Source organism: Euprymna scolopes, chromosome 33, assembly GCF_053919585.1.
Source record: "Euprymna scolopes isolate OS-2025 chromosome 33, ASM5391958v1, whole genome shotgun sequence".
In the NCBI taxonomy this organism is placed as follows: Eukaryota; Metazoa; Mollusca; class Cephalopoda; order Sepiida; family Sepiolidae; genus Euprymna; species Euprymna scolopes.
Genome location: NC_136514.1, coordinates 60123437 through 60148834, shown reverse-complemented (window position 1 = coordinate 60148834; position 25398 = coordinate 60123437). Strand labels below are relative to the sequence as shown.

The 25398-nt window shown below is 35.5% G+C and overlaps 1 protein-coding gene across 2 annotated transcripts in view; it reads right to left on the bottom strand.

Moving 5' to 3' along the window:
- LOC145258252 (U24-ctenitoxin-Pn1a-like) overlaps positions 1-25398 on the bottom strand; it is a 551994-nt gene that overhangs the window by 313235 nt on the left and 213361 nt on the right. For both annotated transcript variants that reach the window (XM_080116228.1, XM_080116229.1), the window contains exon 2: positions 19910-19998. In XM_080116228.1, coding sequence (XP_079972354.1) covers positions 19910-19979 — 70 coding nt within the window. In that variant the 5' untranslated portion in view covers positions 19980-19998. The remainder of the gene's footprint in view (positions 1-19909; positions 19999-25398) is intronic.

Sequence of the window (25398 nt, the reverse complement as noted above, 5' to 3'; positions counted from 1 at the left end):
TAGGTATCTAGAAATGTGTGTGAAATTTTGTTGAATGCATTGTTCACTATGATTTTCTTATTGTTCTACACAATATCAACTGTAGCGAAATAAAACAGTAAACTTAGTGTAGTGTTAGAATAAAGAGCAAAGGAAAAAATTAGAATCATATTCTGTAATTGCAAATCTAAATTTGCTAGCGTGTACCAGTATTTGCCAGGTTGTGGAAATTTGGAATTTATAACGTATGTAGTGGTCTTTTCCTAGATACCTATTGCTAAAAATTATACTTTCATTTTGTTAGAAAAATCTCTCTTCGGATGCCCTGCATCATCCAAAATAAAAACAAATATTTTTATAATTGTTTCAGTACATTGCTACACATTGTGAAATTTGTTGACGTTTGTAAAAAAAAATCATGAATGTGCTTATATTCCAAAAAAGAAAATATCAGTGCACAGTATTGAAAGTGTTTGAGATTCAAAAGTCTGTAACATTTCTACTAACTTCATAAGATGTCATGTGAGAAACTTAATTGAATATCAAGACATTATCTGAAGCGTTTTTATTTTGGTGTAACGTATGTGTTTACAGTGAACCGTAACTTTTAATAAACAGCTTGGTATGCAATGACATAGGCTAAGAATCTTAGACAAAATATATATAAATTGGAAAAATGTGTGAACAAATGAAAAAAAAATGATCCGCTCCACTTGATGACATCAAGCACAGTAATATTTTAGTGAAGAAAATATGAAATTGATGTTCAGTGATTAGTTTGGATGAATGAGAAAATGTAATTGTTTGATGCATAAAAAATAACTCATTTGCTGTATTTGATATTAAGCAGCAAAATATAGTGATTTGAATATTAAGGAAAACATCAAATCAGATTATATAAAAAAAAAGATGAAATTAGAAAATATATATTTTCTGTTTATGAGTTTTGCCAATCAAAATTTTGTGGCAGAAATTGGGTGATTACCATGCAATTTTATTTTGATAAAATTCTTAAATTATTTCAATGTTTATTATAATTTCTTATTAGTGACTTGTTATCATCAAAATCCGCCCCAAAGAGTGTCCTTTCTTTTATTAGGTATCAGAATAGGTATCCAGATTTCTACTTCTATACAAATGTGATATTTCGGATCTGTAGATAAACAATTTGTTGCATATATAAGCTGAGAATTGTTCTCTCTCATTCTCTCTCTCACACACCCACACATTCTCACTTTTATAGATATAATAGATAAATTATGCTAGATATATTTCCATGTGTCTGAATAATCTATATACAAATTTTCAAATCTGTAGATAAAAAATTTGTTGAGTATATAGGTTGAGAATTGTTCTCTCTCTCTCTCTCTCCTCTCACGCATGCTCACTTTTATAGATATAATAGATAGATTATGCTAGATATATTTCCATATGTCTGAATACACTATATAAAAATTTTCTAATCTGTAGATAAAAATTTGTTGAATATAAAGGGTGAGAATTGTTCTTACTCTCTCTCTCTCACACACAGACATATTCTCACTTTTATAGACATAATAGATAGATTATGCTAGATATATTTCCATATGTCTGAATACCCTATATACCAATTTTCAAATCTGTAGATAAAAAATTTGTTGAATATATAGGTTGAGAATTGTTCTCTCGCTCTGTCTCTCTCTCTCTTGCTACCTCACACACACACGCAAACATTCTCACTTTTATAGATATAATAGATAGATTATGCTAGATATATTTCCATATGTCTGAATACCCTATATACAAATTATCTAATCTGTAGATAAAAAATTTGTTGATTATATAGGTTGAGAATTGCTCTCTCTCTCACAGACACACACATTTTCACTTTTGTAGATATAATAGATAGATTATGCTAGATATATTTCCGTATGTATGAATACCCTTTATAACAAATTTAAAATCTGTAGATAAAAAATTTGTTGAATATATAGGTTAAGAATTGTTCTCTCTCTCTCTCTCTACCTCACACACACCCACACACACAAACATTCTGACTTTTATAGATATAATAGATAGATTATGCTAGATATATTCCATATGTCTGAATACCCTATATACAAATTTTCTAATCTGTAGATAAAAAATTTGTTGAATATTTTCAACCCTTATCCTCGAGTGGCGTCTGGGCCTTGATAAGTAGTAATGCGTATTTAGCAAAATATAAATATATATATATATAACAAATTTACTGAATTTCCATTACTAACGATTACTGTATTGTCCAATTGACTACTGCGCTTTTCAACCCTTATCCTCGAGTGGCCTCTGGGCCTTGAGAAGTAGTAATTACTAACGATTACTATATTGACCAATGGACTACTGCACTTTTTAACCCTTATCCTCGGGTGGCCTCTGGGCCTTATTGTCCAATTGACTACTGTGGACTTTTTAACTCTTATGCTCGAGTGGCCTCTGGGCCTTGATAAGTGGAAATGACCAAGTAACAAAAAATAGGTATATAACAAATTTACTGAATTTCCATTACTAACGATTACTATATTGTCCAATTGACTACTGTGCACTTTTCAATCCTTATCCTCGAGTGGCCTCTGGGCCTTGATAAATGGTAATGCGTATGTAACAAAATATACATATATATAACAAATTTACTGAATTTCCATTACTAACGATTACTATATTGTCCAATTGACTACTGCACTTTTAAACGCTTATCCTCGAGTGGCCTCTGGGCCTTGATAAGTGGTAATACCATCGAGTGGCCTCTGGGCCTTAATAAGTGGTTGTGCCTAAGTAACAAAAAATAGGTATATTACAAATATCCCGCATTTCCATTACAACCGACTACTACGGTGCACTTTTCAATCCTTATCCTCGAGTGGCCTGTGGGCTTTGATAAGTGGTAATGCGTATTTAACAAAATATTAATATATATATAACAAATTTACTGAATTTCCATTACTAACAATTACTATATTTTGTCCAATTGACTACTGCACTTTTCAACACTTATCCTCTAGTGGCCTCTGGGCCTTGATAAGTGGTAATGCCTATCTAAACAAAATATAAATATATATATAACAAATTTCCCGACTTTCCATTACTAACGATTACTATGTTGTCCAATTAACTACTGCCATTTTCAACCCTTATCCTCGGGTGGCCTCTGGGCCTTATTGTCCAATTGACTACTGTGCACATTTAACTCTTATCCTCGAGATGTATCTGGGCCTTGATAAGTGGAAATGCCTAAGTAACAAAAAAATAGATATATAACAAATTTCCCAAATTTGACTACTGTGCACTTTTCAACTCTTATCCTCGAGTGGCCTCTGGGCCTTGATAAGTGGTCATATATATTTTTTACAAAATAAAAAAAAAGGTTGGAGTCGCTGAATAACTCATCCTCCCGTTAAAGCGGTTCCATCCTCTTTCCCCAATTTGACTACTGTGCACTTTTCAACTCTCGTCCTCGAGTGGACTATGGGCCTTGATAAGTGGTAATACATATTTTATGAAAAATATATATATATATATATATATATATATATATATAACAAAATAGGTTGGAGTTGCTGAATAACTCATCCTCCTGTTAAAGCGGTTCCATCCTCTTTCCCAAATTTGACTACTGTGGACTTTTTAACTCTCATCCTCGAGTGGCCTATGGGCCTTGATAAGTGGTAATACATATTTTTTTATAAATATATATATATATATACCAAAACAGGTGTGAGTCGCTGAATAATTCATCCTTCTATTAAAGCGATTAAATCCTCTTTCCCAAATTTGACTACTGTGCACTTTTAAACTCTCATCCTCGTGTGGCCTATGGGCCTTGATAAGTGGTAATATATAGTTTGTACAAAATATATATATATATATATATATATATATATATAACAAAATAGGTTGGAGTCGCTGAATCACTCATCCTCCCGTTAAAGCGGTTCCATCCTCTTTCCCGAATTTGACTAATGTGCACTTTTCAACTCTTATCCTCGAGTAGCCTATGGGCCTTGATAAGTGGTAATATATTTTTGTTATAAATATATATATATATATATATATATATATAAAAAATAGGTTGGAGTCGCTGAATAACTCATCCTCCCGTTAAAGCGGTTCCATCCTCTTTCCCGAATTTTACTACTATGCACTTTTCAACTCTCATCCTCGAGTGGCCTATTGTCCTTGATAAGTGGTAATATATATTTTTTAATAAAAGTATATATATATATATATATATATAAAAAAATAGGTTGGAGTTGCTGAATAACTCATCCTCCCGTTAAAGCGGTTCCATCCTCTTTACCGTATTTTTTATACAGTGCACTATTCAACTCTCATCCTCGAGTGGCCTATTGTCCTTGATAAGTGGTAATATATATTTTTTAATAAATATAGATATAAATATATATATAAAAAAACAGGTTGGAGTCGCTGAATAACTCATCCTCCCGTGAAAGCGGTTCCATCCTCTTTCCCGAATTTGACTACTGTGCACTTTTCAACTCTAATCCTCGAGTGTCCTATGGGCCTTGATAAGTAGTAATATATATTTTTTACAAAAATATATACATACATATATATAACAAAATAGGTTGGAGTCACTGAATAATTCATCCTCCTCTTAAAGCGGTTCCATCATCTTTGCCGAATTTGACTACTGTGCACTTTTAAACTCTCATCCTCGTGTGGCCTATGGGCCTTGATAAGTGGTAATATATATTTAAAAATAAATATAGATATAAATATATATATACCAAAATAGGTTGGAGTCGCTGAATAACTCATCCTCCCGTTAAAGCGGTTCCATCCTCTTTCCCAGATTTGACTGCTGTGCACTTTTCAACTCTAATCCTCGAGTGTCCTATGGGCCTTGATAAGTAGTAATATATATTTTTTACAAAAATATATACATACATATATGTAACAAAATAGGTTGGAGTCACTGAATAATTCATCCTCCTCTTAAAGCGGTTCCGTCATCTTTGCCGAATTTGACTACTGTGCACTTTTAAACTTTCATCCTCGAGTGGCCTATAGGCCTTGATAAGTGGTAATAGTTTGTACAATAGTTTGTACAATATATATATCTATATATATATATTACAAAATAGGTAAGAGAGAGAGAAGAGGGTGAGAGAGAGAGAAGAGAAAGAGGTAGAGAGAGAAGAGGGTGAGAGAGAGCAGAGAAGAGGGTGAGAGAGAGCAGAGAAAGAGGGTGAGAGAGAAAGAGGGTGAGAGAAGTGAAAGAGGTAGAGAGAGAAGAGGGTAAGAGAGAAAGAGGGTGAGAGAGAGAAGAGGGTGAGAGAGAGAGAGGTAGTGAGAGAGAGAGATAAGAGAAAGAGGTAGAGAGAGAGAGAAGAGGGTAAGACAGAGAGAGAGAGGGGTAGTGAGAGAGAGAGATAAGAGAAAGAGGTAGAGAGAGAGAGAGAAGAGGGTGAGGGAGAAAGAAGAGGGTGAGAGAGAGCAGAGGGAGAGAGAGAGAAGAGAAATAGGTAGAGAGAGAGAGATGAAGGTGAGAGAGAGCAGGGAAAGAGGGTGATAGAGAAGAGAAAGAGGTAGAGAGAGAGAGAGAGAAGGGTGAGAGAGAGCAGAAAAAGAGGGTGAGAGAGAGAGAAAGAGGGTCAGAGAGAGAGAGAAGAGAAAAAGGTGTACACAGAGAGTGAGAGAGAGAAGAGGGTAAGAGAGAGAGAGAGAAGAGGTTGAGAGAGAGAGAGAGATAAGAGAAAGAGGTAGAGAGAGAGAAGCGGGTGAGAGAGAGAAGAGGGTGCGAGAGAGAAGAGAAAGAGGTAGAGAGAGAGAAGCGGGTGAGAGAGAGAGAAGAGGGTGCGAGAGAGAAGAGAAAAAGGTAGAGAGAGAGAAGAGGGTGAGAGAGAGAGAAAGAGGATGAGAGAGAGAAGAGAAAGAGAGAGAGAGAAGAGGGTGATAGAGAAAGAGAGTGAGAGAGAGAAGAGAAAGAGAGAGAGAGAGAGAGAAAGAGGGTGAGAGAAGAGGGTAAATGTGCATCTTTTTTTATAGTAGGTAATGCTTGGGAGACTGTGCACATTGCCTCCTCCCCCCTCCCCCCTATAAACGCGGTTCCATTCATAAGAAAACAAACTCGTATAAAAGTAATTTTCGTGTATTTAAGCGGCCTTATACTGATAGCCACCCCTCCCCCTTCCAGTTTAACAGAGTTAGGAGGTAAAAACAAAATGGCTAAAGCCTTGTTTACATGGTAAACTATAGCAAAGAGCATAGTCATCTTTCTTCGCCGGTAAAAAACTTCAAGCAAAAATAAAAACATTTTCCCTACGTCAATTTTTATGTAATTTTGGGATTCTTCTTTTTGAAGTGCGATAAATCCGTTGGTAATAACGGTTCGACTCTTAAACTAATATTTAACTGTGTTATAGTATCAATGATACTCCTCGCAGGCAGCTTTAATGTACGTCAGAGGCTCAGCGTAGCCGACATTTTACTGAGCTGACGTCACGTCACGTGACAGCTAATGAATAATGTTAAAATGACAGGTTTTTTGGGGGGCCCCCCTGGGAGAAAAATGATCAGTTAACCCCCTTCTAGTTGTCCGTTTGACGTGAAATTTCGATATTTGTCATCCGGGTGATCAAGGTGCAATATGCTACCTAATTTGTCAACTTTGGTTGTGTCTGTCAAAAGTTTTAGCGTTACAAACAAACATACATACATACATACATACACACCGATTTTTGCCTTTTATATATATAGAAGACTAGCAGGGCTACCCGGCGTTGCTCGGGACCGTATAAACAATGAAAAAACAAAAGCAGATATTGAACATATGTTTTATTCTTAGGGGAGACGAATCTTTCATCTCTATGTATTATTTGTTTTATCTACCCCCGGACTGGTATTGTTCATGTTTTATCCCTAGCATAGGTAATTTACAGCATGTATATGAAATTGTTTTACCTTAGGGAGAAGAGAACAGGTAATATACAACATAATGTGTCTATATTACATCCCTGGCAACGCCTAGAAACCAGCTAGAACATGTATTTCAGTCAATCTTTATTACATCCTGGGCTATGCCGGGAAACCAGCTAATCTCTATTTAGTGACTTGACCACCAAAATACCTCCCTAAGTGTGTCCTTTCTTTTGAACTTATTAGATATAGGTATCTAGAAATGTGTGTGAAATTTTGTTGAATGCATTGTTCACTATGATTTTCTTATTGTTCTACACAATATCAACTGTAGCGAAATAAAACAGTAAACTTAGTGTAGTGTTAGAATAAAGAGCAAAGGAAAAAATTAGAATCATATTCTGTAATTGCAAATCTAAATTTGCTAGCGTGTACCAGTATTTGCCAGGTTGTGGAAATTTGGAATTTATAACGTATGTAGTGGTCTTTTCCTAGATACCTATTGCTAAAAATTATACTTTCATTTTGTTAGAAAAATCTCTCTTCGGATGCCCTGCATCATCCAAAATAAAAACAAATATTTTTATAATTGTTTCAGTACATTGCTACACATTGTGAAATTTGTTGACGTTTGTAAAAAAAAATCATGAATGTGCTTATATTCCAAAAAAGAAAATATCAGTGCACAGTATTGAAAGTGTTTGAGATTCAAAAGTCTGTAACATTTCTACTAACTTCATAAGATGTCATGTGAGAAACTTAATTGAATATCAAGACATTATCTGAAGCGTTTTTATTTTGGTGTAACGTATGTGTTTACAGTGAACCGTAACTTTTAATAAACAGCTTGGTATGCAATGACATAGGCTAAGAATCTTAGACAAAATATATATAAATTGGAAAAATGTGTGAACAAATGAAAAAAAAATGATCCGCTCCACTTGATGACATCAAGCACAGTAATATTTTAGTGAAGAAAATATGAAATTGATGTTCAGTGATTAGTTTGGATGAATGAGAAAATGTAATTGTTTGATGCATAAAAAATAACTCATTTGCTGTATTTGATATTAAGCAGCAAAATATAGTGATTTGAATATTAAGGAAAACATCAAATCAGATTATATAAAAAAAAAGATGAAATTAGAAAATATATATTTTCTGTTTATGAGTTTTGCCAATCAAAATTTTGTGGCAGAAATTGGGTGATTACCATGCAATTTTATTTTGATAAAATTCTTAAATTATTTCAATGTTTATTATAATTTCTTATTAGTGACTTGTTATCATCAAAATCCGCCCCAAAGAGTGTCCTTTCTTTTATTAGGTATCAGAATAGGTATCCAGATTTCTACTTCTATACAAATGTGATATTTCGGATCTGTAGATAAACAATTTGTTGCATATATAAGCTGAGAATTGTTCTCTCTCATTCTCTCTCTCACACACCCACACATTCTCACTTTTATAGATATAATAGATAAATTATGCTAGATATATTTCCATGTGTCTGAATAATCTATATACAAATTTTCAAATCTGTAGATAAAAAATTTGTTGAGTATATAGGTTGAGAATTGTTCTCTCTCTCTCTCTCTCCTCTCACGCATGCTCACTTTTATAGATATAATAGATAGATTATGCTAGATATATTTCCATATGTCTGAATACACTATATAAAAATTTTCTAATCTGTAGATAAAAATTTGTTGAATATAAAGGGTGAGAATTGTTCTTACTCTCTCTCTCTCACACACAGACATATTCTCACTTTTATAGACATAATAGATAGATTATGCTAGATATATTTCCATATGTCTGAATACCCTATATACCAATTTTCAAATCTGTAGATAAAAAATTTGTTGAATATATAGGTTGAGAATTGTTCTCTCGCTCTGTCTCTCTCTCTCTTGCTACCTCACACACACACGCAAACATTCTCACTTTTATAGATATAATAGATAGATTATGCTAGATATATTTCCATATGTCTGAATACCCTATATACAAATTATCTAATCTGTAGATAAAAAATTTGTTGATTATATAGGTTGAGAATTGCTCTCTCTCTCACAGACACACACATTTTCACTTTTGTAGATATAATAGATAGATTATGCTAGATATATTTCCGTATGTATGAATACCCTTTATAACAAATTTAAAATCTGTAGATAAAAAATTTGTTGAATATATAGGTTAAGAATTGTTCTCTCTCTCTCTCTCTACCTCACACACACCCACACACACAAACATTCTGACTTTTATAGATATAATAGATAGATTATGCTAGATATATTCCATATGTCTGAATACCCTATATACAAATTTTCTAATCTGTAGATAAAAAATTTGTTGAATATTTTCAACCCTTATCCTCGAGTGGCGTCTGGGCCTTGATAAGTAGTAATGCGTATTTAGCAAAATATAAATATATATATATATAACAAATTTACTGAATTTCCATTACTAACGATTACTGTATTGTCCAATTGACTACTGCGCTTTTCAACCCTTATCCTCGAGTGGCCTCTGGGCCTTGAGAAGTAGTAATTACTAACGATTACTATATTGACCAATGGACTACTGCACTTTTTAACCCTTATCCTCGGGTGGCCTCTGGGCCTTATTGTCCAATTGACTACTGTGGACTTTTTAACTCTTATGCTCGAGTGGCCTCTGGGCCTTGATAAGTGGAAATGACCAAGTAACAAAAAATAGGTATATAACAAATTTACTGAATTTCCATTACTAACGATTACTATATTGTCCAATTGACTACTGTGCACTTTTCAATCCTTATCCTCGAGTGGCCTCTGGGCCTTGATAAATGGTAATGCGTATGTAACAAAATATACATATATATAACAAATTTACTGAATTTCCATTACTAACGATTACTATATTGTCCAATTGACTACTGCACTTTTAAACGCTTATCCTCGAGTGGCCTCTGGGCCTTGATAAGTGGTAATACCATCGAGTGGCCTCTGGGCCTTAATAAGTGGTTGTGCCTAAGTAACAAAAAATAGGTATATTACAAATATCCCGCATTTCCATTACAACCGACTACTACGGTGCACTTTTCAATCCTTATCCTCGAGTGGCCTGTGGGCTTTGATAAGTGGTAATGCGTATTTAACAAAATATTAATATATATATAACAAATTTACTGAATTTCCATTACTAACAATTACTATATTTTGTCCAATTGACTACTGCACTTTTCAACACTTATCCTCTAGTGGCCTCTGGGCCTTGATAAGTGGTAATGCCTATCTAAACAAAATATAAATATATATATAACAAATTTCCCGACTTTCCATTACTAACGATTACTATGTTGTCCAATTAACTACTGCCATTTTCAACCCTTATCCTCGGGTGGCCTCTGGGCCTTATTGTCCAATTGACTACTGTGCACATTTAACTCTTATCCTCGAGATGTATCTGGGCCTTGATAAGTGGAAATGCCTAAGTAACAAAAAAATAGATATATAACAAATTTCCCAAATTTGACTACTGTGCACTTTTCAACTCTTATCCTCGAGTGGCCTCTGGGCCTTGATAAGTGGTCATATATATTTTTTACAAAATAAAAAAAAGGTTGGAGTCGCTGAATAACTCATCCTCCCGTTAAAGCGGTTCCATCCTCTTTCCCCAATTTGACTACTGTGCACTTTTCAACTCTCGTCCTCGAGTGGACTATGGGCCTTGATAAGTGGTAATACATATTTTATGAAAAATATATATATATATATATATATATATATATATATATATAACAAAATAGGTTGGAGTTGCTGAATAACTCATCCTCCTGTTAAAGCGGTTCCATCCTCTTTCCCAAATTTGACTACTGTGGACTTTTTAACTCTCATCCTCGAGTGGCCTATGGGCCTTGATAAGTGGTAATACATATTTTTTTATAAATATATATATATATATACCAAAACAGGTGTGAGTCGCTGAATAATTCATCCTTCTATTAAAGCGATTAAATCCTCTTTCCCAAATTTGACTACTGTGCACTTTTAAACTCTCATCCTCGTGTGGCCTATGGGCCTTGATAAGTGGTAATATATAGTTTGTACAAAATATATATATATATATATATATATATATATATATATAACAAAATAGGTTGGAGTCGCTGAATCACTCATCCTCCCGTTAAAGCGGTTCCATCCTCTTTCCCGAATTTGACTAATGTGCACTTTTCAACTCTTATCCTCGAGTAGCCTATGGGCCTTGATAAGTGGTAATATATTTTTGTTATAAATATATATATATATATATATATATATATATAAAAAATAGGTTGGAGTCGCTGAATAACTCATCCTCCCGTTAAAGCGGTTCCATCCTCTTTCCCGAATTTTACTACTATGCACTTTTCAACTCTCATCCTCGAGTGGCCTATTGTCCTTGATAAGTGGTAATATATATTTTTTAATAAAAGTATATATATATATATATATATATAAAAAAATAGGTTGGAGTTGCTGAATAACTCATCCTCCCGTTAAAGCGGTTCCATCCTCTTTACCGTATTTTTTATACAGTGCACTATTCAACTCTCATCCTCGAGTGGCCTATTGTCCTTGATAAGTGGTAATATATATTTTTTAATAAATATAGATATAAATATATATATAAAAAAACAGGTTGGAGTCGCTGAATAACTCATCCTCCCGTGAAAGCGGTTCCATCCTCTTTCCCGAATTTGACTACTGTGCACTTTTCAACTCTAATCCTCGAGTGTCCTATGGGCCTTGATAAGTAGTAATATATATTTTTTACAAAAATATATACATACATATATATAACAAAATAGGTTGGAGTCACTGAATAATTCATCCTCCTCTTAAAGCGGTTCCATCATCTTTGCCGAATTTGACTACTGTGCACTTTTAAACTCTCATCCTCGTGTGGCCTATGGGCCTTGATAAGTGGTAATATATATTTAAAAATAAATATAGATATAAATATATATATACCAAAATAGGTTGGAGTCGCTGAATAACTCATCCTCCCGTTAAAGCGGTTCCATCCTCTTTCCCAGATTTGACTGCTGTGCACTTTTCAACTCTAATCCTCGAGTGTCCTATGGGCCTTGATAAGTAGTAATATATATTTTTTACAAAAATATATACATACATATATGTAACAAAATAGGTTGGAGTCACTGAATAATTCATCCTCCTCTTAAAGCGGTTCCGTCATCTTTGCCGAATTTGACTACTGTGCACTTTTAAACTTTCATCCTCGAGTGGCCTATAGGCCTTGATAAGTGGTAATAGTTTGTACAATAGTTTGTACAATATATATATCTATATATATATATTACAAAATAGGTAAGAGAGAGAGAAGAGGGTGAGAGAGAGAGAAGAGAAAGAGGTAGAGAGAGAAGAGGGTGAGAGAGAGCAGAGAAGAGGGTGAGAGAGAGCAGAGAAAGAGGGTGAGAGAGAAAGAGGGTGAGAGAAGTGAAAGAGGTAGAGAGAGAAGAGGGTAAGAGAGAAAGAGGGTGAGAGAGAGAAGAGGGTGAGAGAGAGAGAGGTAGTGAGAGAGAGAGATAAGAGAAAGAGGTAGAGAGAGAGAGAAGAGGGTAAGACAGAGAGAGAGAGGGGTAGTGAGAGAGAGAGATAAGAGAAAGAGGTAGAGAGAGAGAGAGAAGAGGGTGAGGGAGAAAGAAGAGGGTGAGAGAGAGCAGAGGGAGAGAGAGAGAAGAGAAATAGGTAGAGAGAGAGAGATGAAGGTGAGAGAGAGCAGGGAAAGAGGGTGATAGAGAAGAGAAAGAGGTAGAGAGAGAGAGAGAGAAGGGTGAGAGAGAGCAGAAAAAGAGGGTGAGAGAGAGAGAAAGAGGGTCAGAGAGAGAGAGAAGAGAAAAAGGTGTACACAGAGAGTGAGAGAGAGAAGAGGGTAAGAGAGAGAGAGAGAAGAGGTTGAGAGAGAGAGAGAGATAAGAGAAAGAGGTAGAGAGAGAGAAGCGGGTGAGAGAGAGAAGAGGGTGCGAGAGAGAAGAGAAAGAGGTAGAGAGAGAGAAGCGGGTGAGAGAGAGAGAAGAGGGTGCGAGAGAGAAGAGAAAAAGGTAGAGAGAGAGAAGAGGGTGAGAGAGAGAGAAAGAGGATGAGAGAGAGAAGAGAAAGAGAGAGAGAGAAGAGGGTGATAGAGAAAGAGAGTGAGAGAGAGAAGAGAAAGAGAGAGAGAGAGAGAGAAAGAGGGTGAGAGAAGAGGGTAAATGTGCATCTTTTTTTATAGTAGGTAATGCTTGGGAGACTGTGCACATTGCCTCCTCCCCCCTCCCCCCTATAAACGCGGTTCCATTCATAAGAAAACAAACTCGTATAAAAGTAATTTTCGTGTATTTAAGCGGCCTTATACTGATAGCCACCCCTCCCCCTTCCAGTTTAACAGAGTTAGGAGGTAAAAACAAAATGGCTAAAGCCTTGTTTACATGGTAAACTATAGCAAAGAGCATAGTCATCTTTCTTCGCCGGTAAAAAACTTCAAGCAAAAATAAAAACATTTTCCCTACGTCAATTTTTATGTAATTTTGGGATTCTTCTTTTTGAAGTGCGATAAATCCGTTGGTAATAACGGTTCGACTCTTAAACTAATATTTAACTGTGTTATAGTATCAATGATACTCCTCGCAGGCAGCTTTAATGTACGTCAGAGGCTCAGCGTAGCCGACATTTTACTGAGCTGACGTCACGTCACGTGACAGCTAATGAATAATGTTAAAATGACAGGTTTTTTGGGGGGCCCCCCTGGGAGAAAAATGATCAGTTAACCCCCTTCTAGTTGTCCGTTTGACGTGAAATTTCGATATTTGTCATCCGGGTGATCAAGGTGCAATATGCTACCTAATTTGTCAACTTTGGTTGTGTCTGTCAAAAGTTTTAGCGTTACAAACAAACATACATACATACATACATACACACCGATTTTTGCCTTTTATATATATAGATGACGTCACGTCACGTGACAGCTAATGAATAATGTTAAAATGACAGGTTTTTTGGGGGGCCCCCCTGGGAGAAAAATGATCAGTTAACCCCCTTCTAGTTGTCCGTTTGACGTGAAATTTCGATATTTGTCATCCGGGTGATCAAGGTGCAATATGCTACCTAATTTGTCAACTTTGGTTGTGTCTGTTAAAAGTTTTAGCGTTACAAACAAACATACATACATACATACATACACACCGATTTTTGCCTTTTATATATATAGATTATATTATAGATTAGAGATAATGTTACCAAGCAAACAATTTAAAAAACTCACTTCAAAATAATGACCCAAATAATATCTCAGCTTGAAACAGCAGAAATCAAAATCTAGAAATCAAATAAAATCAATCACACATTATGAATAGTCAAATCTCACACTCTAAAAAGAAAGAAACTTTGTAAAAACTGTTTGGGTCAACAAAAAACCTTTAACCTAAAATAACCTAATAGTAATAATAGCTGAAAGGGCATTAAACACAAACTCATCTGTACAATCCGTCGAAATAACCGAGTCTTTCCGTGTATTTAATTTTCTTGTAAGCAAATTTTGTAAGAAACTAAAAAAACATTTTTAAGGTCTTCACGGCGGTCTCAAATTCGGGATGAACTTTTGTTCAACAAAAATCTAGTTTCCAAAAATATGAATTCTCGGAATTGGAACAGAAAATATTACTTTAATCTAGTCCAGTTGCATTATGTTTTGAGGGAAGTAAGCTTATAGTATTTTTCTGATGTATATCTACATAAATATATTTGTACTTTTTATTCACCATTTATTAAAGCTAAAAGCCACTCGAGGATAAAGCTTAATGAGAATATCAGTCAAAATTGATTAATGCAATTGATTATTTATGGGACAAGTTTCGCACCATGTACTTATTGAAATTGTATTTAGAGATGACTGTGTTGTAGTCTGCAGAGAAGTAGTCTCATGGTATTGGAGGCAAACGGGAAACTCTGACAAAAAGATTCTGTTCATGATAATTCCTCTTAGTGCTAGTCACACAGAGATAGAAGAGAAAGTCGTCTTTCATTGTAGTAAAAGAAAGAGTTATTGCTATGAATGTTTTACAGAGATTGGAGCTCAGTCGAGCAGCTTCCATTAAAATACTCAAAAAGTATACTACCTACATCTTTTCTGTGAGAAAATGGTAGCAATGAAGAGAAAAGATAATTCCCCATTAGATTTTAGAGTGAATTCTGAACTTTGTCTAAGCAATGGTAATTTTGATTTCATGTGATTTATCTATGCTAGATAAATCCTGCATCAGTTTCTTTTGCGAAGGCAAGATACATCTTGCTTTATCTTCTAAAATGTCTTCTATGAAGGAAGATTAATTTTAAGGTACAAAAGAATTGTATCTTTTGAAACAGAAATATTATAGATGGAAAATTTATCCATCCGATAGTTTTTATGTTGTTCACGTGTTGTTGCTTGCATATTGTCAATCTTCTCTGATTTTAATTTCTTCTCTTTTTTATTCAAATTATTCGGAATTGTTCCAAGGTCTTTTAGAATTATAGTATTACAATGTTCTCCATGTGTCATGGTCTATGGAAAGTTACATGTCTTTTTTGTCCTTCTGCCTCCTTCAGACTCACTCTGTGATAAGCCGGTATGCCTAAAATTTATTATGATTATGTTTTAGAAATTAGGATTCGCATATATTACCGACAAGTGCAAGCCCCTGTAGCATCGTCACAGTATTGCATCGTTGTGCTTGTTTGGCAAGTATTTCAACAAAATGTGTTTGGACAAAATTACTACACTTGTAGATCCTCAACATAAATACCTCCAACCCACTTGACTAGCAGCAAAATCGCATCACTTCTCTGTAGAGATGCCAGAAATTCTTCTACTCTAGTAGCTTCTTTCCTTAGACCGCTGGCCTTTAGAATTCCTTTTCTACTACCTGTTTTTTGACTGTACACAGAAAAAGTAAATGTAATGTGAACAAGCATCTTGCTTTTCAATTCACCGTTCAGGTTGTCCTTCTCCAAATTTTACTTTTATCATAGTAACTCCTTCTGTGGCAATACGCCTTCTTTGAGCCAATAACGGTAATAGGGTAGAACCCCTGCAGTATACGGCATTAAAAATTATAACAAAATACTGTACAGTATACAATACACATGTATATAATCAAATAAGATTATAAATAAAACTATAAGGCGGGACAAATACGTAACCAGGGGCCGGAAAAGCATTGTATTCCACATCGTAACCTGAAAAAAACGTATCCTCGGGCCACCGTATCCCGGGGTTCTACTGTAAAAATTAATTACAGTTAAAATTACTATCATAAGAATTATTAGCATTTTTAGTAGTAATAGTATTTATTGTATCCCCAGCTTTATTTAATAACTTTTCAAATAACCAACCCTAGAAATCGGATACATTTTGAAACATCCGTGGAGACATTAGGAATTCTCAACTCTGTAATTGAATTTCTGCATGACCTTGGTCGGTAGGCTCCCTTTTTCACAAGTGAAGATATGGAGTGTGAATAAATGCTCAAAAGAATTTCTCTGGTTATTGTCAGGGGAAACATCCTTGCATAGTGGAGGAGGGTATACTCAAAAGTAAATATATTCATTTCTTCAAACTAAAGACTGTTTTATTATTCACGAGCTGTATTCGCCCGGCGTTGCTCGGGTGAAGATAGATTGCTGGATTCTTGGAAAAATAATATCAAATATCGTCATGTATTATTTTGATTGCTTGGATTACTGCTTTCATCTTGGGTATTATTTTACAACCTTTTTCGCAAATGTAACCTCCGACTTTCTAAGACATTTTATCAAACTTGGGAATCTGTATGGAATTATGATTGCAACCCTTTATTTAATTCCATGAAGGTAGCTTGCTCTTGTTCCCTCAGCTATGACTTGATAGAAGTCTTAGGTAATTCGTAATTGTATTTTTACTGCGGATTAGACATTCAACATCCAGTGTACCGTCACTTAGAATTCATTATTACTAGTCCATTGTGGACGATTCTGATATGAATTGTAGGAGCTTTAAAACCAATCTTATTTTAGATGTGAGAAGAACATCCAAGATAATACAGATAATCTGATTATTACAAATTATCATTCGTCATCTAAAAAATTCTGAAACAATATATCATCATTCTGCAAGGACCTGTGGCCCAGTGGTTAGAGTACTTTGAAAAATCAATTGTAAAAAGTGATATTCTCTTGAAGGTTTAAGGTTCAATCCTCAGTGTGGGCGAATGAAAAATACAATTGCGAATTACTTAGGACCTCTATCCAGTCATGACTGACGGAACAAGAGTATGCTACTCCCATGAAGTAAATAAAGGGTTCCACTCAAAATTCCGTCCAAATTCCCGAGTTCGACAGAAACATTCCCAAGTTTGACAAGTTATATCTGAAGAAGGTTGGAGGTTACATCGACCGAAACGTTCTGAAAATCATACTCAAGATGAGAACAGTAGTTCGATGAATTCAAATAATATGAATAACCAATCCTGATCCCAGAAAATTCAGAAACGTAATATATCATCATCTTTCACAATAGTTCATGGCAAAATTCAGTTGTAAGTTACACTATTCTGGAGGTGGAAACTTCAATCCACAGTATGCGTGAAACTCAAGATACAATTGCGAATGACTTAGGACTTCTACCAAGTCATGACTGATAGCATGAGAACATGTTGCCCCCGAGGATTAAATAAAGGAATCTTTTTGAAATTTCGTGCTGATTCCCGAGTTTGACAGAAAGATTCCTTAATGCCTTCATGGGAAGTGTTGTGTGAATAGCATTCAAGATAAGAACAGTAGTTTGAATAATCCAAATAATACGAAAATATTATGTTTAGAATTTTTATCTTGAGAGAAAAGCTTAAAATAACATTTCCAATATAAGGTCAAGTGATATAAAAAAACTGTCAGCGCAGTGGTGTTCTTAAAAACGTACTTGTTGATGCCGCATTGCTCAAAGTTTCTGTAAAATGATAATGACTCTAATGATTTCAAACAAATTCAAATTTTCTTTATTTTAAATCTAAAAAATTCAATAAAAATAATTATTTCCAGTGTAAAACTTTTTAAATAAACTGAGATATTCTTTTTAAATTGTATTTTTGTCTTTTGAAACGAAGAAAATTTATTTAAGAAAAATAAATTTAATTTTTCACGTTCTAATATATTTCAGTTATTTTATAGGCCTTCTCTTTACTTTAATTTTTATTTTTATTCACCCCAAACAAGTCATATTGCCATTTTTACTGAGTGACTACTATGGTTAACGGCCAGATTTATAATTAGCATCCTAAATGGGGAGTTGTGATACAAGATGTTTGTTCACATTACATTTAAATGATGATGAGTCGTTCTCCTTAAGTAATCCAATTTACCAAATTTCCACTAACAATTACTACAACATTGTCCCATTTACCACTGTAAGCTTATCGATCCGTATCTTCGAGTGGCCTCTGGGCCTTGATAAGTGGTGACTCCTTTGTAAAAAACGAAAAGAATTATATATGTTAGTGCAGTCAGGGAACATAAATTTAAAAGACAAATGGTTTAAGTAAAGTAGCTATTAGAGTAGAAAATGTTTTTGTATCTAGGATGCCAAAGTGAAAGGGTGTAATGTTTTTGCTATTCAGGTTAGTCGGGGCTATTTAAGTAGAGGTGCCTCTAGTGCTCCCAGATATAATCCAAGGAAAATGTCAATATTGTCTTTAGATTTTGTGAAAACATTAACCTTTATTGAAACTAATCTGAATGCTTTAACTGTTAACATATCGATTCTATAACACAGATCCAATTCTTTTTTAATGGTTCTTATATTTATATAAACTGTCAAATTTCAGAATTAATAATAAACATGTAAATTTCAGAATTAATAATGAACATGTAAATCATCAATTGTTTCTACTTGCAATCTCTATCGTTTGAATAAGATACAGAGCTAAGAATCACGATTTTGTTGGATTTGCGGAAAAAATAAAAGAGCATATTTTTAGATACTTGTAAACAAGACAGGATAACAAAAAAAAATCAAAGTTGGGAATTTTGAAACTGCAATTATACATTAGGACTTAATTCACAATGTCACACAGCATACAATAGCCAATTAGAATTTGATAAAGTTTTCAGAGTAGGTGGATATTTTATTAGAAATGATAATAATGAAAACAACAAGGAGGACTTTATGCAAATCTGATTATCCTGAGGCACGATCTTGTTGAGTTCTATGTAGAAATGTAACTCGCCTCACAATAAACAAAGTAGTAGTGTCGATTTATGGCAACTCTAACTAGTAGCAGTGATCTATCTCTGCACCTGGAACTAATGCTTTGCTAAATATCAAACACTGTTGTATAGATCATCATCATCATCATCATCATCATCATCATCATCAGTGACAAGACAACTCTTAACCAACTTCAAGAATGCTAGTAACCTTCCAATATTATCAATATCATTACCATCATTATTTACAATATTAGCTCTATTCCTGTTCATCACAACTATGAGCAGATGATGATGATGATGATGATGATGATGATGATGATGATGATGATTTAACCTTCACAAACAGCAGCAGTTTCTGATCCTGCCCACACGATGATGATGATGATGATGATGATGATCATCATCATCATCATCATCATCATCATCATGACGCCGACGACATCATCATCGTCATTATCATCATTTACTTTAGCAGCTCCTGTTTGAAGAGATATTATTACTAATGGAAGAAAAAAACACTTTATTTTTATTGTACATTCGATTTTGTGTTTCTTTTGTTGTTGTCACGTTTCTTATGCCTTCTCTATTTTTTTCTTGTTAGTGCGAGCCATGGTACACTGGGTGACTGGCCATTGTAATCTCCACCACCACCCCCACTACATTGCACATGAGAGTTTTGAAGCTTTAGTTCTTTCCTTCTTTCTTAATATTCCATTGATCGGTACTCTAAACAGACAGGTGTTAAAATCTATGGAAGTTGCAATATGAAATGGTTGTTTACTTACCACCATTTGATGCTGACAGACAATCAGGCAGAAGAACCAGTGTTACCAGCACCGTCAGAATAGACTGCATAGCTGCCGAGCTGTCTATCCTGAAAAGAAGAAAAAACGAAACATTCCATTATTACTTTCTTATTGCCTCTATTCATTTTATAAGTCTCTTTATAATTAGACTAGCTGGCAACCCGGCGTTGCCTAAACATGATATTTTAATTTGTGCAACGTGTATATGTATTATTATAGAACCAATCCTCTATTCATTATTATATATTGCAAGAAATAATTTGCTCGGTGGACTAATTTGCAATAATAATAATAATAATAATAATGATAATAATAATAATGATAATAATAATAATAATAATAATAATAATAATAATAATAATAATAATAATAATGTATGTGTTTACAATATCGTGTCAGCTGATATTTGGGCTTGACGATGAATGCCCTGGAAAAGTTCGTTCTGATTAATGTTTAGTTTTAAAATATGCAAACGATTTGCCGCGATTTTAATGGCACCTTTTCTGTTATCCTAAATTGAATTTATTAATAAGAAAAAATTAAAAGAAAATGGTGAGGTACACCCGGGCTTGAACAGGTGATCATTCGATCTGTAGTCAAACGCTCTACCCACTAAGCTATATCTCCTGATTACAATAAATTTGTATTTTTATTAAGAAAAAAATGATTTACTAAAATTTTATTATCTTCCTTTGCCAGTGTAATGCAAAATATTCCCCTGTAAAAATTATTCTTTTTTTTATCTATAAAAGAGAAAAGCTATGTTTAAGATCGGATCTTTTCGATTTTCGATACTTGTCAGATGAATTTCTGTACAAAGCATAGCTAAGAACACTGCCATGCATATAAATAACCTTTGTGTGAAATTTGTAAAAGATAAGCTCAGCCGTTCCACAACGTATGAGGAGTAAACACACGCACACACACACACACACACACACTCAAAGTGACTTTTCTATAATAGTGGAGATTTAATATGAGAAAATGATGTTACTAGTCTCTTTCTACTCTATCGTATTGTTCATGGTAGGTTCTCGACTGAGCTCCAATTCCTGATCTTTCTATAAAATATTCATAGCAAGAACTCGTCTAACTACAACCACAGCAAATAACTCTCTCTCTCTCTCTCTCTCTCTCTCTCTCTCTCTCTCTCTCTCTCTCTCTCTGTACCAGAACCAAACAGAACTTCCATGAACATTTTTTTTTCTGAAAACATAACCTCTTTGGCAAAATTTACCGCCGACTTCATCATAGACGTCTTCAAGTCTAACGTAAACAAATGCTTGTTGAACCGTCCTCTTGGATAATCAGTTACTCTTAAGTAATCTTTTACCCATTCCACCAATTTTTTCCAATTTCCAAACTGACAATCTCTTTAACTCTTATTCTCAAGTGCTTTCATTAGTAACAGAAAATATACATTATACAAAAATAATATTTAAATAAAAATTGATACATTCAAAGTTTCTTTGCATTAAAAACAGAGTTTTAAAATTATTTAGAAAATAATCTTACACAAGATATAGGTTAGCAACTGGAATGTGTCAGGTGAAATATTGGCTGCACCTGAAAGGTTATTTTGATTCAGCAATGTCGTTGGGTAAATTTTAGGAATAAACATTTGTGGTTTATTATGTAGAAAGAGATTTGTCAAACTAAAAATAGATGTCGATATATACGGTAAGTTGATCAGAAAATTGTGGTGACGGTGCAGAGAGACCAAGGGACAACTTGCCATGATTAACATGTTCCGATCGCAAGGAAATACAAACCTAGAACCATTTGATTTTGAGGCGAGAGTCTTTATTATGCAAAATATGCTCTGTTGGCAGACAAAAATAGCTAAATGAAAGGAGTAAAATTTTTGATTCGAAAATCAGTTCATTTTTTAACGTCATTCTTACTGTCGAGGATTGACATTTTTCAATGATAACCAACAAAACAAGCAGCAGTAACAACTTATCATTGTACACTCAATCTTTTTTTTTTTTTTTTTTTATTACATTTTCACCCAAACAAGGCACATTGCCACTTTAATGTAGGGGGCTACTATCAGGGGAAACATCTACTGGGTTACTATGTAGGGATTAGGGCAGCGAGATGTTGGTTCACGTTGCACTTGAACTTATACATGTCAGTACAGTTGGGGAAGCAGTGACCTGGAATGGAATTCCAAAGTCTAGCAGTTCTGGGGAAGAAACTACTGGAGTAGAAAGATCTTTTACATCTAGGGATCTCTACAGTGTGGGGGTGGGATTTTGTAGCTTGTCGGGTCTGTCGAGGGTGTTCACGTCGTAGGGGCACAAGTGCTTGCAGTTCTTCAGAGCATTCACCATTATAATACTTGTAGAACAGGCAGAGGGATGCAACGTTTCGACGATGGGACAGAGGCTGAAGTTTTGATGCCAGTTTAGGGCCTATCAGATTTGCGACTCTCTTTTGAACCCTGTCAAGGAGCGAGAGACTAGTAGCCGATGCACCGGCCCAAATATGACAGCAATACTCCATACATGGGCGAATAGTGGCCTTATAGAGGTACAGGATACTTTCGGGTGTTAGAAGTTTTCTAGCACGGTAGAGAGAGCCCCCCTCCCAGCAGCGGCCCTGGCAATGCCCTCGATGTAATTGTTCCAGCTCATGTTTCCTGTGAACGTTAGGCCAAGGAGCTTGAAAGACGTACTCTCAGATAAAGAGTTGTTGGCCATTGCTATAGGTGGTAGAGAAGGTTTCTTGTAATTATTGAATGAAACCAGTTTTGTCTTGGTGGCATTGAACGTTACCATCCATTTTTGTCCCCATTCCACTACTGATTTGAGGTCATCCTCTAGTGTTTCTGCCATTACTTTAGATATATGTTCATTTGTTTTCCTGTCGTGCCTGCTATAGAGTGTGGTGTCATCAGCATATATACCCATCTCAGAGGCAATTTTGTCGGGGAGGTCATTTATGAATATCAGGAACAGCAGAGGACCAAGGATAGATCCCTGGGGCACTCCCGCATTTATATTATATTGTTTAGACGTACGACCGTCGAGGACAACCTGGATTTTTCTCTTATCTAAGAAGGATTTAATTATGTTAAGTATTCTACCAGTGATACCGTAAGATCTAATCTTCCTGAGGAGACCCTCATGCCATACCCTGTCAAAAGCCTTAGATATATCTAGAGCTACCGCTCTGCCCTCTCCCGCTTTGTCCAGTGAATGGTATATGCGTTCAGAGATTACAGTGAGGATGTCTGCCGTGGAACGGGCTTGTCTAAATCCATATTGATGGTCGGTCAGAAGTTTAGCATCTGTAAGGTGCTGGACTAGAGCATGGTTAATTAAGGTCTCAAATATTTTGGCAAAAAGTGGGAGGAGGCTAATAGGGCGATAATTTAATGGGTCAGTTCTTTCGCCAGAATTCTTGAATACTGGTACCACAGAAGCAGTTTTCCAACAGCTCGGAAAGCAAGCTTCATTAAGGCATTTGTTGTAGAGTTTGGAGAAAACTGGAGCTACTTCGGCTGAGCACTTTTTTAATAGCACAGCTGGGATGAGGTCGGGTCCACATGCTTTGGAAGTGTCAAGGTTTTTTATGATAGCATGCACTTGAGCAGGGGTGATTTCCAGATCATCTAGCGTGGCGTCTGTCCGCATAGGAAAGTCAGGTAGGGGGTGGTTTAGAGGGTCCAGTGTAGAGTTGGAGGCAAACCGACTGGCAAGCATGTTAGCCTTCTCGGTTGCTGAGCAAAGAACCTCGTTATTGTTGTAATCTGCTGAATATAAGACATGGAAGAGTATCAAACTGCACATCTTAAGGTCAGATTTTCGATCTTAGTTTTTGTCATTGGCTTTTTCTTTTTTTCGGAAAATATATTACTAAATATTGTTTAATGTTGGGAAACATTGGGTTTGGACAGCTAGCTGTTAATATATTTGTCTGTAGATATTGAGTTTGCGTTTCTTCTTATTTCTTGTTGCTGGTATATTGATGCATAACCAAATCCCCATTAGAACTATTTTAAGATGTTGTTGTTTTTTGGGGGTTTTTTACATGCGGGTCAACACTTATCAAGGCCCAGAGGCCACTCAGGGATAAGGCTTATTGCGTGTACAGTAATCAATGAGATAGTATTGTAGTAATCATTAGTATTGGAGATTTGATAAAGTGTTTACTTAAGGGGGCGGTTCATCAGGATTTTTTTTATGTTGGGCTTGAAACATCCAAGTTGTAGTCAGGTGGAAAACAGGCGAACGGAAGAGAGTTCCACAGTCGGGCACTTCTGGGAAAGAAGCTCTGCTCATGGAATCTACGTTTGGATTTAGGCACAGATAAAGAGTGGGGAAAATTATTGACAGTAGTTTCAGCCAGACGGGTGTTTCTTGTGAAAGATTGGCGAGGGGGGACGAGAGATTGGAGCTCAGACGAGCACTTGCCGTGGAAATAACGATAAAACAAAGATAGGCTTGCAATGTCTCTTCTGTGGAAGAGAAGCTGCAGGGAAGAGAAAAGGGCATCCCCCACTAAGCTACGAAGTCTATTTTGTACTCTGTCAAAGCAGGATAGGCTGTTTTTAGCAGCTCCTGCCCAGATATGGCAGCAGTACTCCATCCTTGAACATACTTGGCTTTTATATAGATAGAGAATTGCATCAGTAGTGAGATATCTTCTGGAGCGGTAGAAGGATCCCACCATTTTCCCAACGTCCCTGGCAACAGACCTGATGTACGTGTTCCATTTCAGATCAGGAGTAAAGGTCAAACCCAGAAGCTTGTCAAAACATGGAGCCTCCCAAAGACGAGAGCCATCCATTTCAATTGATGCCAGATGGGGATCAGAGCGTTGATGATGTAAAGATAGAAGCTTGGTTTTAGATGCATTAAAAGTGACCAGTCACCTCTTCCCCCACTGTACCACATGCTCAAGATCAGAGGAGAGAGAATCAGAGAGAACTATGTCATTTACGGCCTTTGATGTGTTCCTATAGATGGCCATGTCATCAGCATAGATGTCAATGAATGATTTAAGTATGTGTTTTGGGAGATCATTGATGTAGATCAGGAAGAGAGTTGGGCCTAGGATTGACCCCTGAGGGACTCCAGCATTAATAATGTGAGCCTCTGATTTCTGCCCACCAACCACTACTCTTATGTACCTATCGGACAGAAATGATTTAATGATTGAGAAAACATTTCCAGTGATACCGTAGCTGGAAATCTTGTGAAGTAGGCCCGTATGCCATAGCTTATCGAAGGCCTTCGATATGTCAAGAGCAATTGCCCTGGAAAGGAAGCCTTTGTCAAGAGATTCACTAATCCTATGAGATATAACCGTCAGCACATCTGCTGTAGATCTTGCAGAGCAGAAACCATATTGCATGTCACTAAGAAGGTTGTTTGTGTTGAGGTGGTTGACTACTTCTCTATTTAATATGGATTCCAACAATATTTGTATGTTGCATAGCATGTTGTCTGTTATAGGAG